Consider the following 14,904-nt stretch of genomic DNA (forward strand, 5'->3'; position numbering starts at 1 on the left):
TCCATATTTTCTCAGAAATATCTATTAGCATATCTGTATTTATAAATTCATAACTATTTTGTCCTAATACCTTCTGTAATATTTACTCTTTTAGTAAACAGAATTGGAATTGGAGCAAAGAGCAGATCAATAAAAAGTCACTTTGATATGACGTGAACAAATAGCGTAATAGTCACTTGCTAATCAGATGAGAAGAAAGGCATAAATAGTTAGCTGTGAAAAATGAATTCTGAATAATGAATCACAATTAATTAGCAGTGGAGTATAGGTGTCATTGGTCATGCAAACACAAGGACATGAGTTAATGCTCAAGGAAGCTGATAGGGGCAGCAACTTGGCTGATGATGCACATTCAAGCTTCAGATGAGATCATTTCCATAGAACAGATATTTTTACCAAGAAAAAAAAGGGAACATTCTGTTTTGGGATAGGTAAAGTAACAGAAAAAATATTTTAGAACAATTTACCTCATTTGTTAGTTGACAGCTTTACTCCAAACAGGCTTAAGCAAGTTACTGTCCCTGTTTTCTGTGTGGCCCTGGCTGTTCAGAGGAGCTGCAGTGTGAGTTGTCATTCAACAAGTGTTAATAAAGCAGAAGCAGTGATTATGTCCTGGTGCTGTGGAAGGAGTGAGAGTGTGCAGCCTTTCCTGTATGGGGAAGGGAGCATGAGAAGAATGATAAAATTGGCTGCAGAGGAAGAGAGCATTGCCAAAAAGCGCCTCCATGGTTTGAGTGATTTAGAAAATCCAGATGTCCTTTCAGCTGAAATAGGTGACCACAGCAAATGCAGTTAATGGAGGAAGCTCCCATGTGCCTTCTGGAGCTGAAGTTCACAAAGAATAAGTAAAAAACTGCTGAGTGCTCAGACTCTGTACCAAACTTTTTATTGTTTGGTTTGGAAACCACAGATTACCCTCTTTTTACTCTTCCCTTGAATTAAGCTGTTTTGAATCATTGGCTATTTGTGACACCCAGACAAGACCACAGGCTTCTGTAAGGCTGCCCTGCAGTGTGAGGCTGTGCCAGTGCTTCTCACTGAATTGGCAGCCTGCACCTTTTCCATAACTTGTTTATAGTCAGAGAGCTCTCCTCAAACCTGGAAGCATTGATCAGTGGGCTGAGCCAACAAACTGAAGTGCAGCAGAGTCCTCCTTCAGTGATTCCAGATGTCCCATATCCAGAAATACACTTATCTGCAGTAGCTGGCTCTGCTGTGTGTGTTTTCACAGTCCATTGAAAATGCACATGGTAAAAGCAGCAAATTGTTAATGTGGATCATCAGCCTTGGCCCTAAGGTAGTGATATCACTTTCATAATGTGCTACAGAAATAGATGTGGAACTTTCTGGGAATATAATTCCTCCCTGTTCATTAATTGCAGAGATTGGTTAGGAATTGTGGTCATCATATAGAAAATTTAATTTCCTTTGCAGCATCTTGTATTATCTTTATTGCCAGGAAAGAAAATTGACATTCATCACTCATCCCTGCTTCCTGAGACTCTCATTTTCATTGAAACTGTGTACACAGTGCTTAAATCCACAAGGTGCCCAGTAAAGTCTCTAATAAGTGAGATCTCCTAAGAAATAAAGACAAACTTGCAGCTTTTTTCCTCCCTCCCAGGCTGAGAATGAGTATGGTCAGCTGAAGGAGGTGTGTGACCGACAGGCTGAGCAACTGAGCAGAACCAGCCAGAAGTTGCAGGAGAAGACATCAGAGAATGAAGCAGATATCAAAAACCTGAAAGAGACCATTTTTGAGTTGGAAGACCAGGTGGAACAACATCGTGCTATCAAACTCCACAATAACCAGCTCATCAGTGACCTAGAAAGTAGGTGGAGCTGGAAAAAAGGATTTAAGTGAACTTATTTGGAGGGGGTTGCACAGGTGGGAGGAGGTCTGTCCTTTACAAATATTCCAGTTTTGGATATTCCCTCTGTTTATGCATGAAAGTACTGTTTTAACAGAGAATGCTATAGATGGACTATTAGAGACCATCTCCCAGCCTCATTCTTCAGTGAAGGAAGTATTGCCCGTTCCAGAAATTGGATTTAGTGGACTTTTATTAGAGTTTCTAGGGCAAAGCACTGGCAAGAGCAGTAAAGTCGAGGCTGCTGTGGACAGGGAGCTGCCACCTGGTGGAACCAAGGTGTGGAATCAGTGGCTGTTCCACACATCAGTGATCCCTCGGGATGGGTGTGCTGAGTAAGTGAATCCACGGGGGATTATTTAAATTTCAGGCTGGTTTAATACCTGAAAATAATGACATATTTTAGAGATGTTTAAGTACCAGATCTACTGTTGGTTCCATTCCTGATCATTGACAGTGTTTTAGTTTGGTTCAGTCTATTTTAGTGGCATTACCAGAGCCAAAACCGAATCAGCTGCTCTGCCCTCCCTTTCTCACTTTCACTGTTGCCCTTATGTGTTTAATAATCTTTTTACATTTCTTATCATTCCTAGGTAAAGCAATGAAGCTGGAAGAACAAAAACAAGATACAGAGAGGCAGCTGAAGGCTCTCACTAAGCAAATGAAGGTAAGATTTAAGCTCCAAGACAAAGCTAAGCTGAGCTGTTATTGCAATACTGGCATTGTGTTTTCCTAGAACAAAGAGCAGAAATTCTTTCTGTACCCTTTAAATCTTCATTCTCTTCACTTTGGAATTCTTGGCAGTACTGGAGTGGAAAGCTTAGCATGAGTTTCTTAGGCAAAATTTCTGGTAGTATAAAGAGGCGAGTGTTTAGTTTGACCTGGCACCACCTTCAAATTGTGGAGAAATCCTGGTTGCTTGTGATCACTGGAGTTGGGTGTGTTTTTACAGCAATTTGGGGTTCTAATTGCTCCTTCCAGGAGGACACAGAGGAGTGGAGGCGTTTCCAGGCTGACCTGCAGACTGCAGTGGTTGTAGCCAATGACATTAAGTGTGAAGCTCAGCAGGAGCTCCGTGTGGTGAAGAGGAAGCTGCAGGAGGAGGAGGAGAAGAATGCCAGACTGCAGAAGGAGCTGGATGAAGTGAAGGGCAGCAACAGGTTGGTTGTTTACCATTTTCCAAAGCCAAGACTTGATCTGTGTGCCTGCTAACACGCATGCAAGCAGTGTTTTGTCAGTAACTATTTGCTGGCTTGGATGTGCATCTCGTCTGTAACTCTTCTGGCAGATTTTGTTGTCTCTTATTCTAAGATGTTTCTGTTCTTTTTTCTTTTTGGCAGTCTAGTTCTGTCAGCTAAGCCATGAAGGTTTTAATCAGCAAATATTAAGTAGTAACAATTGCCAATATCCTCTGATAGCTTTGCTCTCAATATGGTGATGCCTTTATAACTCTGTGCAGCTGTGTTAAACCATCTGTGGAAGGGTTGGTTGGGTACAGATATTCCAGAAGAGAACTTCTTAAACTGAAGGAAGTCAATGAAGAAAGACAAAGTAACAGAAGCAGTCATCTGTTCATCAGAAATATGTGTCAAATGAATTTTACCCCTCTAGATTTTGCCTTTTAATCTCTCTCCTGGTAAATTCACAGCCATTGGCAGAATGGCCACAGGAACAGGGAGAATCCTGTAATTTCTTTCAGGTGAAATAACAGTCCAGCTCTGCATTGCACTTACTTGCTCACAGTTTTACACTCAGGAGTTTCACAGCAATTGTACAGTAGAAGGGACTAAAAACACGGGAGAGCTTTTTTTGAGGAGGAGTGGATCAGAATGCCTGGATTGAACAAACAGAAAGAGTTATTTTCAGAAAATAAAGGAATGTTTTTGGGCTCCAGTTTCATTAGCAGAGTCCCAAGTGGATGCAAAGAAAAGCTGTTACAGACTATGTACAGACAAAATGATTACCAGACAGTACTTAAGGTTCTGGGCCCTGTTTCCATTCCTAATTTGTTCTTAATGAAATTTCTCTTGTTGAAAGCAAGGTTCCTGTATGAGGGTGGGGAATCATATTCTCATAGCTTTCCCTCTGTATTATTTTGGCTTTTCAGATATATTTGTTAATACCAAATGAATAGAAGATGACCTGCTAATTTGCAAACTGGAATATTTATCTTCCATCTACAAGGAACATTATCAGCTCTTTGGTATAAGAAGCCTGAGCTGCAAATACTCCTTTTTAAATTGGAGCCCCAGAATCCATACAGCTGTAGTTCCAGGAGGAAGTGTTCAGTCATGTATTTAATGGAGTCAGTTTTGGCTTTTGTGTCTCCCTCTGTGTCACACACACATGGATGTGTCTGTCTCTGTGTCATGTTGACTCTCTGTGTAGCTTGCTTTGAGTATTGCCTTGGTCATGGAGCCAGATATGCCGTCTGCAGAGGGCAATATTGATTCTCTTTCAAAGGCAGGTAATGAAAACAAATTCTGCATCTGTCAGGATAATTAATTTGACTCTCAGAATGTGCAAAATGTCTGTACTGGCTAGTATGGGAAACATAATGAGGCCTTTGGAAGTCCCTGTCTAAACAAACCAGTGATCAGCAGCTAAACACTGGAATTTTAAAGCCCTACTGACCTATGAAACAAATTCCTCAAGTCACCAAAGCTCCTGCTGAGAGCCAGTTCTGCACTTCCAGATATTTTTGCATTCCTGAGGTCTCCGTCTCTACCAGCTTCCTTCACCCAGGAAGCTCTGGGGGTATTTTTGCTGTCACTTTGTCAGCTTGTCACAAATGCCACTGCTCCGAATGAGCAGTAGGTTCTGGTGCCTGTGATGATTTTGATGTGTTCTCAGCACTGGTGGAAAGAGTTTGTAGCATGATACCTTAACAGAGTCTATAAAATATTCCTCATGTTTGCTAATGCTGAGCAGCTGCATGCTCAGCTGAATGTCTGACAGTCCCTAGTGAAAGTTTCCTGTCTGATTTTTAAGCTCTTATTGGAAAATGTACCTTCCAAAGAGCTTGCTACTCAAAGGTTTTTGGCAAAATCTCAGCCATCTCTTGAGGGTCATTAGACTCCACCTCATAAATTCATCTTGAAGCCAGTTTATCTCCTACAACATCCTGCCATTTTAATGTTTGCCTGTGACTGCCTGAGTTCCTGCCTCGAAGTTTGTTTTCACCGTTACGTTCCTCTAATCAGACAAAAAGTCATTTCTGGTTTAGGAACAGCCAAAGAACTTGCAGAAAAAATCCTGATGAGGTCATCAAAGTTCAACTGAATGAAGGTAAGAGCCTCCCAAAGGCATCTTTAACACAGATTAAATGTCTAATTCTATGACTAAGAATGTTGGGGGGAGGTTGGACAAGCATCAACCAAATGGAATAAGGGAAAAAAGGAGTTAACTTGTCCCAGGCTGGCACTGGTTCAAACTACACATTGATTAACCCATGCTTCAGGCAGTCTTCTATGATATTTTACATCCTAATTAATGTTATTTCTCTGCAGTAAAATGCAGAACCTTACAATCCACTGATGTGTAGCTGTCTCCTCACAGGTAGTGGCAATTGAAGTTAAATAGTCTCCATCCTTGGAGGTTTTCAAGACCAGACAGGATAAAGTCCTGAGAAAAAGTTTTCAAGGTCTTGCTTTGACTCTTTGGCTTCAAATTTTCAAGATGATTTTGGCATAAAACATTATGTGATTTGAACCAAGAACATGGAGGGAAGGCAGTTGGGCCAGGAGTAGTACTCAGAGAAATTAAATCTGTAATTAAATGAGTGACTTCTTAGAATAATAAAAAAATTAACCAGATCTTCAAATGGAAGCCTAAACTGAATGTTGTGATGCATCCCACTAATATGCTTCTGTTTTTCCTTCTAAAGTCTCCAATGCCACAGCATGGCAGTGTCACATGCTTTTCTCCTGGAAATGAGCTTGTACTCCGTGTATTAAACCCCACTGTCAGTCTGTATGTGCTGATGTGCTGCTCATTTGTGCCTGCGTTTGCAGCTGTTCTGTCTCAGAGGTTTGAGAGTTCACTCTGCTCTCACAGCAAGCATAGGAGGATGGCAGAGCAGGGCTCTCAGAGCAGTGTTTGCCCCTCAGAATTGTTTGGAGTGGGGAGTTGGGTTTGTTAGAGAGTTCTTGGTGGGTTCTTTGTACACTGGATGAGATTATTCCATCCCCTTTAGTGCAAGGACCCTGAAGCTCTGGCTGAGGTAGAGCAGCCTGCAGCAGCCTGGATGGGTCCATGTACACCTTTTGAGTGAATAGTCTGACATGACCAGAGGAGAGGAAAGCCAGGAACACTCCCATGCCTGTCCTACATTGACTCCCTGGTTGTAAATAATTGATTTCTTCCTATCTGAGCGACATGGATTTATTTTGTATTTTGTACTGTTGTTGCTCATCACATCTTCAAAGCCAAATTGGTGGAGTGTTAAGGCACTTCTTTAACTATTCTAGCCACACCACTAGTGTTTCCCTGACTCTCCCTAATTTAGAGATGATGGGATGATATAAAATAGAGAGCTGTACCTCAGGGTGGGCATGGTGTGGCTTTCCATAACCTCCCTGACTGCTGTCTGTCTCTCCACAGGTGCCTGATTGCTGCCAGCTAACAGCCCTGAAAGGAGGCACAGCCAGGCCTGTGATACACTGCAGGACTTGCCTTCAACTCCCAGCTGAAAAAGGGAAGTTTCAATTCAATTCAATTTCAATTCAAGAAAGCACCTTCAAAATTCAAGTGTGTTGCAAAGTGTGAATGCTCAGGTCCACCTCTTCCCCATGGGCAGGAGCCTCTCTCTTTGTTTCAGAAGTTTTCTTTCTTCAGAAGACACCAGAAGGCAGAAGAAGTTCTGAATTACTCTAAATCCAGCTAAGCCATAAGAAGTAATCACAGAGATTTGGGGATCTGAAATAACTGAGAGCTTTTTTTTTTGAGGGATGGGGCTATTTTCCTGGAAACAGGCATTCAAACATGCCATTTTAACCTTAAGCAAAACTTAAACTGAGTGTGTATGTCTGATTTGTAAAATTTAATGGCATATACATAAGTTCTCCATGTAATATTATATTCTGTGATCTATCTCTGTGTGTCTAAATACATGTAAGAGAACAGATTGTTTGTACAGACACACACACCTGGGGATAGGTCACTGAAATCCAGCAGCAAAACTGAGTGGAAACACGGATTTAGTCACTCAGCTGCTCTGCTGGTTTCAGATTTTCCCTCTTGCATTGACAAGGCACTCGCCACTGGGTGGCACGGCCGACCCGGCGGTGCTGGGAAGGGACAACCATGGAGCATGTCCTGCTGTGACCTTCCTGGAGAAAGTTCCCTGTGAGGTTTGTCCTCCTGTAAGAACTGCACATGGAGAGAACAGAAGGAAAAGAAATGAACATATCAAGCCCCTAGTAAACACCCTCTCAGAAAGGAGTCGTTCTCATGCCTTTAACTCAGGTGAAGTATATGATGATCAGGGAGAACTTGAATTCAGCTCTGCAGCCAGAGATGCCTGGACAGCTTTCCATGGATGCTGAGGAGAAACTCAGAGATTACCATCTCTACCAGGAGCTTCTCATGATTTGTTCCAGGACTGGAATTCTGTGTTTTGGCTGTGGGATTTCTGTCCTTCTGAATGTGAAGACACCTAGCAAGGGCCTGGTGTGGGAGCAGGCTGAGCTAGTGGAGAATTCCACAGGATGTCCTGGCTTTGACGTGGCCCCCGCCTTTGTGCCGTGCTACTGGAGTGTTTGCCTATATGCACACTTGTGTTGCCTTTCTCTGCTGTGCTGGCAGCTGTTGAATGTTGGTTTTTTTATGTTTAAGAAATATACATTGAAGTGCCAAATAAATGTTTTAAGTGTTTGGAATTGCTTGCTGCCTGCCCTTGGCCTCTCTTCTATTCTGTGCAGCGTGTGTCTCTTCTTTGTGTGCCTTGGAGTTGGGGAGGAGTCACAATGAGAGGAACTATGTCAAAGATGAGACTGGGGAGTCATTATTTCTGAAAATGTGGTTCTATGGTCTTAGACCTCCTGTAACAGTCATCAGAGCAGTTTAGAGATTTTACAAATATGAGAAGGCTGAGTTTGCCATAAATATGTAGATTAAGACCAGAAAGACTTGCACCTTGTCAGTCAGTTCTCTACATATTTCAAACCTAGAAAACAAGGAAACTCACTCTTGCTGTTAGAGAAAAGCTCTCTGCATCTACTTCTCTCACCAGTGAATGAATGAAACTCAGCAGTGGTTTTGTGAAAGGGACTGCACGTTTTAATTCCTTTGTGGTTCCAGTGCTCTGCTTCCTCCTGGAGCTGCTCTACTTCAGCCAGCTGCACATGCAGCATTTATCTGTGTGAACCATTCATTCTTGTTTCCAGCAGTTGGGGACATTTTGTACAAATCCCTCATTTTTTTGTAGCAGAACTTGTGTAGTCTCTTGGATGCCCTAAGATGTGCTAAGCTGAAGAGATTCTGTGCATAAGGAGTCATTTTGGGTTTGAAGTTACGGCTTATCATTAATCTTTCTAATTTGTGCTCTGTCCCCTTGAGTTAGCTAGTGCAAGTTAAGCTCTTGCTGTTCTGCTTCTCTCTTAAGAAGCCCATCTCTGTACACACATGTGCATTCCCCTGTCACACAGATTTTTCTTTTTAAGGTTAAGTGCTCACCAATTTCATCTCTCCATTGCTTGTTGGCTGGAATGTGTTGTTTTAGCTGAAGCAAGTAGCTCTCAGGACTATCATTCTTACCTTTTATGCCAAGGTTTGCAGCATGGGAGGCCTCAGTTTTCTGTTGTGATTGTATTTAATCAGGGAGGTTGTTTCAGGCTGCCTATTACACATATACAGATGGAAGATTACAGGAAGTATCCTAAAAAAAAAAATTGAAACATGTTGTAACTCTTAACACTTCATAATGACAGAATGATGGCACCTGAATTCTCAGTGGACTCTTTCTGTGGCACAGGGGCTGGTCTAGCTTCTCTCTTTAACATATTTGCATCCTTTTGCAGTCAAAGGCCAGACTGAAAGTGCAATAGATTGCACTGGGTGGTTTGGGATCTTGAGGCAGAAATTTATCCTTCCTTCCTACTTTGCTAGAAGCAGGACTTGTTTAGCTTTAGTGGTTTGTGTAACTCAAGTGCAGATGCTGTCACCTGTTGATTTGTTGTTTATGCTTTATGAACCACAGAACAAGGAGTCAAGGCTGGAACTTAAGGCTAGCCAAACACTGGCTCATTTGGAGCTCAGTGAATCTTACCCAGTCTGCCTTTCTTCTTTATTGGATTAAATGAGATTGGAACTGAAATGGCTTTTTCTCCAGCCATCTGCCTTTGCAGGCTCCCCTGGCCCACAAGGAGCTTCACTGAATTAAAGAAAAAGCAAAAGTCTGCTTAAAGACAGCACCTTCTTAAGCTGTGCCAGAAACAGAAACTTGAGTCACTCTTATTCTCTTATTCACTGTCACCCTTTAGCCTCTTTCATTTTCTGATGGCTAAAGGGAAAGGAAAGGCTCTGACTTTTATTTTTAGCTCACAGAAGTTGTTCAACCCCATAAGCACTTTCTGGATGGAGTCCTTCAGGCACCTTATGAAATAATTTCTGGTTTTGTGTTTGTGTAGCTCTTGGTGTGTGTGTATCCAACATGGTAAATACAGGGAGATGTGGTGATAGCTCAGATCCTGCTGCTCAGCAACTCATGTGAAGGTTCTGAGTAGGTGAGAGAGGTACAAATAATCTCTTTTTACATGACTAGACTTTATTTACTTGCAGCTTTCCTAAACTAAAGCTAGGTAATTGTACTCCAAGTCTACCTAAGAAATAAAGGTAAGTCACTAAGCAATACCATATAAAATACTTGACTAGAAGCAATTTTCACTATGTGATTTTATTTGATGTTTAACACAACTCTGGGCTTTCCTGTCTGAACTCCTGTAAATCCAGCACCTAATCTTGACTTCAGAATTTCTTTTCAAAGGAGTAACTTCATTCCCCTTCCTGTTAAAATATGAAACCTTTTCTATTTGGTTTATCTGTCTTCATTCTAGCCACTGGATTTTGGCCTTCCTGTGTCTGCTAGGACGAAGCACTTAAGAGTTTTATTCCCTGTATAAGGGCTTATAAATTGTGATTGAGGGTTTGCTTATTTAGCAGATGTCTCTGTTGATAAGTTTTAAATGTTGAGTTTTTACTCTGAAGTGTATTTCCCTTTTGGTTACTTTCCTCATTATAAACTGAGAGCCACAGGAGCCCCTTGGCACCTGTGCTGTTTTGAAAGCCCATCTTCAATAACTATTGATAATTATTCAAAAATCTCATCAAACTGCCTTTTTTTTTTTTTTTTTTCCCTTTGAAAATCCTCCTTCATGTGTGAGGCTTGGGAATGGGGATGAAATTGTTAATAATCCAGAAGCATTTGTTAGACTCAATGATTTACTGTTTGCCAGGCACTGCAAGAAAAGGACCTGAATATTCTAAGAGTGATCCATGCTCTGGGCATTGCAGTAAAAGCTGCACATTGGTGGATTTACTTGCCTTGCCATCAGTGAAGACCTTTAGTCTGTGTTTGCACTTCCTGTTGGCCCTGACTTTGCTGTGGTTTGTGCCTTGCAGGCTGACAGCTGAAGAGGTGGATTCTCTGGAGTCAGACACAGCCAGCCGCTGGCAAGGGGTCTGCCTCAGCAGAGCATCTCCCACGCCTCCAGAATCTGCAGCCACTGTGAAGTCACTGATAAAGTCATTTGACTTGGGATGCTCAGGTATTTGAATATTGTACTTTGTAGAAAAAAAATGAGCAGGCTCTGTTTCTTGCTTCTGGATGGGTATTTTCTGTCAGTACTTGGTGCATAAATATGGAATGTCACTACACAGTGGTTCCCTGATCTGACAAGAGAGTGATAGTTGGGTTTGAAATTGAGATGTTTCCATGGTTCTTCCTTGCAGGTAGTAGTGGACAAAATATCCCAGTTCACAAGGTGCCCAGGAGCCCTCTCAGTGGAATTCCAGTGAGGACAGCCCCAGCAGCTGCTGTTTCCCCAATGCAGGTACAAGGAGCTTTTCTGTCCTTGTAGATTCAAAAGAGGTGGACACAGTGCTGGCTCCAGCATCTGCTGACAGGGGGAAGGGGAAACTCATCTGTTTGTTTGTTGTGGAACATCAAATGCTGTGGTCCTAACAAAAAAGGATCAAAGTGAGTTTGTCTTGACTTCAGCTTAGAGGTCTCAGTGGACGGATGTGAACTCTGTGGAATACAGTCCTGAGCTTTTATCACCATGGACCAGAAAAGAGGTTTCAGTTATTGGGAGTGAGATAGAAGAAACATCACACTGAACTAGGGAGCTGGCACGTGAGTTGGGAGACATGGGATTGAAGTTTCCAACATGTGTGCTCCCAGTTATCCAGTGAGGTCTGGGAGCTGTGTATTAATGCCTGATGATGGGGTATTAATTGAAAACTGGTGCTGGGGCTACAGAGACAAGAATCCTCCTGACATATGACTCAGAGTGTTGGGAACAGGCATACTTACTTTTGGTTGTGACACTAAACTGTGTTTGGCAAGAGAAAAATCACAAAACCAGAAGTGTAAAGTAGTTCAAGAACTAATGTCTTACCAGATAAAATATTGTCCCTTTGTCCTTTTATTTTTCACAATTATTTACCTAGCTCTAGGTCCAGCTGATACCCTGCTGAAAGGTTTCTGTATCCCTCTACGTGCTCTGTGATCTTGAGATAGCAGAAACTTCTTCTTTCTGCTCACCTGTTTAAGCATGATGGCCAATACTTCTTCAATTAGCTTTTGCACCTTTGTTTCACAGAGACATTCTGTGTATAACAATGCCAAGCCAGCCAGCAAGGGCATTGCCAGACATGCAGATCTGTCAGACCTCCCTCTGGCAGGTAAGTTGTGGTAAATGTACAAATGCTGCTTCTTTTTATTAACTAAACTTGTTATTAAATGTTTGCCTCTGCTTGAGCCACTTTTCCTCTTCAAAGGAAACATGGAAAGTGCTTCCAGTGTCTTTGTTTTACAGAGCTTATTAATTTTGTTGTGCTTCTATTCCCATCTTGATCATAACTAAAAAATAGCTGATTTATTGTGGTTTGCCAACACAAACTCCCCTTCTTTATTCCAAAGTATCAATGGCACCTCTCTAATCCATGCTGTGGAACTGGAGAGGGTTGGATTTTGTTCAACATGTATGTCTCTGGAACAAGCCCAGAGCACTGTCTTGTGAGGGTTTATTTGTTTTTAAATTGAGCTTCATTTGAAATACATCAAACATTTCAGATACTGATGTGACTGTTTTAGGAGCAGTCATATTTGGGCTGGAAATAGTTTGTTTTGAGAGTTCTCAAGAGATGAGTTTGTTTTCATTTCACACTTTGCTTTTGTTCTCTTGTCATTTAATATTCTTTTCTACCAGTGTTTGTTTCCCATTTTCTCTAGGGCCCTTTATTTTGATTATCTGGTCCTGAATGTAGTTGTTGCTTTGGAATCAAAGTTAGTAACAACAGATCCTTGAATTTTTAAGGATAGATGAAATATTATATTCCTGTAGTGAAACAGCAGGGAGGGACAAAGAGAAAAAAGAAAAAAAGGAACAATCAGTCACAACTTCTTGACGGCTGGACTGGATTTTGTGCAATAGTTTGCTAATACAGAAGAGAAATTAGAACCTGGCTAAGCAAGCAGAAGTGTCTGCTTCTGTCTAGGGAAATGGACAGGGTTTATTTACTTGTATCAGTTGGTTTCCAGGAAGTCTTGCATGAGTATATAGATCCCAAACACAACATAAGACCTTTTTAATCTCTACCAGTTCACTGTAGAGTGAAATAATCTATTAGCTGTGTAATATGATGCCAGTCCTTAACATTAAATATCTAACTCTGGGTCATGGATAATTTCTGTTATTACCCATAGAGAGTTCTGTGAAAATCTGTTAAAATCAACAAATATTTTATAGGCCATTGTATGGTAAAAATTTATGGCTGTTTATCTAACAAGTTCCTGTATTTACAGCTTCTCTTTGTACCTGGATTTAATTTACTTCCAATAATCCATAGCAAAGGCTTACTCACTGTAAAGTTGTAACAGCTCTGGTTCCAATCTAAATCATTCTAGAAGGCAGTTGATCCAAGCCCTATGCAAACAACACTGAATCAAAAATTATCCCCAAGGGAATTCAGAGTGAAGTAGTCTCCATAATAAAAATCTTCTGTCTGGTTCCATCTGACCAGTGTCAGGGTTCTGTGATGTCCCTAATATGTCCCAAATGTTACATAGTTGGAGAGGAGCATGGATTACTTCACCCAGAGCTGGGCTTTGCCTGTGATCTTTGAGAGTCAGAGGTTTACTGGCTCCATCTAGACTTTCTAGCACCCAGAAATAAATCAGAGGGAGCTGAAGCTGAGATAAGAAGGAATTCACACCTCGGTGATACGACATTAATTGATAATTTTCATAAAGATGTAACTGAAAAAGGTGAAAAAGTTGTGTTCCACATTCAGTAATTTCTGATAATGTGATGTGCAGTCCTGGCTTGTTACATCACCTCATGTATTGATACACTGTGATTTTCTTTTGGCTATATAACAATATATATAATAAATACATTATATAAATTACATAATATGTGTAAGAAAAATATAGATGCATCTGCTGTGAATATGTTGAGCCTTCTCAAAGCTATGTCAGAGTGGATGCCAGACATCATGAGGAATAAGTGCCTTTCCCTGGGCTGTATTCGGGAGACAAGAGGCTTTCTTGTTACAAATCTGCTAATGGCAGAAAATAAATCATTGTGCTAGGGCTGCTCTATCATCTGGTGAAGATATCTGGTGCTCAGCTTTTGAACCTTTAAGACTGTAGATTTTGGTATTTCCCTTCATTCACCTGAGGCCCCTACCCCCCAGCAGGAGTATCAATCACAGGAAACCAGGCAGTCTGTACTGTTGAAATCATCAAAGCCATTCCTTGTTGTGGTCACCTCTAATCTGCTCAAGGTTTCCTAGCCCCATGTGTGTTTAATGAACAAATGAGTACATTTGTTTAGAATCAAAACAACAGACTACATATTGTGTGCTGGGGTGGCAGGACAGTGATTAATCAAATTCCTCAGGCTGCAAACTGATAGCTTTTTTAACAAATTCCCACAGACCTTCTGAAGGGGAGAAGTGAAGAGCTGAAACCAGACCATTACCTCCGCAAAAGCCCCTCCCTGGAATCCCTCAGCAAACCCTCGATGGCCTTCAGCAGCAGGATGCTTTCCTCTACCCCCAGCTGCTTGAAACCCCAAAGCAAACTCAGGTATCAGCCCAGTTTCCTGGGAAAACCAGGACAGACCAACAGCATTACCTGGCATCAGGATTAAAATATTTATCTGGAGAACCCAGTGTCCAGAGCAGACTCTGCTGGCTGGTATTTGGGAATTACCAGGCTCTGTTAGATCCATATATGAAAATTGAGATTGTAATGATCACAGTTATCTGTAAAATGGGAAATGAGGATAGCAAGCTTGGAGGAGCCACTGAGTTGTACACAAGAATTCATCATGTGGTCAGCCTTCATTATCTTACTGTCATTTTGCATGTTGTGGTGAGCTAAAAACCAGGGGCTTTGAGGGCTGAAGGAAATTGGACACATAATTTTATTCTCTCTTGAGAAAAAAACATGTATTTTCCTCTGATCTCCATTGTTATTTCCACCAGTAGAAGCTGTGTAGAGTGGAGACAGTGTAGGTGTTTTGATTGGTGGCATTTAAATGTCTTCACTTCCACATTCTTCATTTTATTCAAGAACTTTGTTTTGCAGCAGCTCAGCTGGATGTGAATTTACTGTTAGAGATTCTTTAGGCAGTTTCTTTGAATTTTACACCAAAATCCTAGTTTTCAATATTTAAAATAAAGAGGGTACTTGAAAATTGTGTAAGTAAAGCTGATGAAAATAATAGCAGAAATGTCTGGTAAACACACACCACTGGATATCCACAGGTTCTGTTTTTTCAGCTTTTCATGTGCTGTGACACCA

At 41.3% G+C, this 14,904-nt stretch overlaps 1 protein-coding gene across 6 annotated transcripts in view; it reads left to right on the plus strand.

The window, feature by feature from the left end:
* SPECC1 (sperm antigen with calponin homology and coiled-coil domains 1) overlaps positions 1–14,904 on the plus strand; it is an 87,321-nt gene that overhangs the window by 52,407 nt on the left and 20,010 nt on the right. For 3 of the 6 annotated variants that reach the window (XM_015646479.3, XM_019008615.2, XM_015646481.3), the window contains 7 exons: positions 1,625–1,832; positions 2,465–2,538; positions 2,853–3,031; positions 10,491–10,636; positions 10,821–10,921; positions 11,693–11,774; positions 14,034–14,184. In XM_015646479.3, the coding sequence (XP_015501965.1) occupies positions 1,625–1,832; positions 2,465–2,538; positions 2,853–3,031; positions 10,491–10,636; positions 10,821–10,921; positions 11,693–11,774; positions 14,034–14,184 (941 nt within the window). The other 3 variants (XM_033518867.1, XM_015646483.3, XM_015646484.3) reach the window with 3 other exon arrangements.

This window comes from Parus major, chromosome 19 (genome assembly GCF_001522545.3).
Source record: "Parus major isolate Abel chromosome 19, Parus_major1.1, whole genome shotgun sequence".
In the NCBI taxonomy this organism is placed as follows: Eukaryota; Metazoa; Chordata; class Aves; order Passeriformes; family Paridae; genus Parus; species Parus major.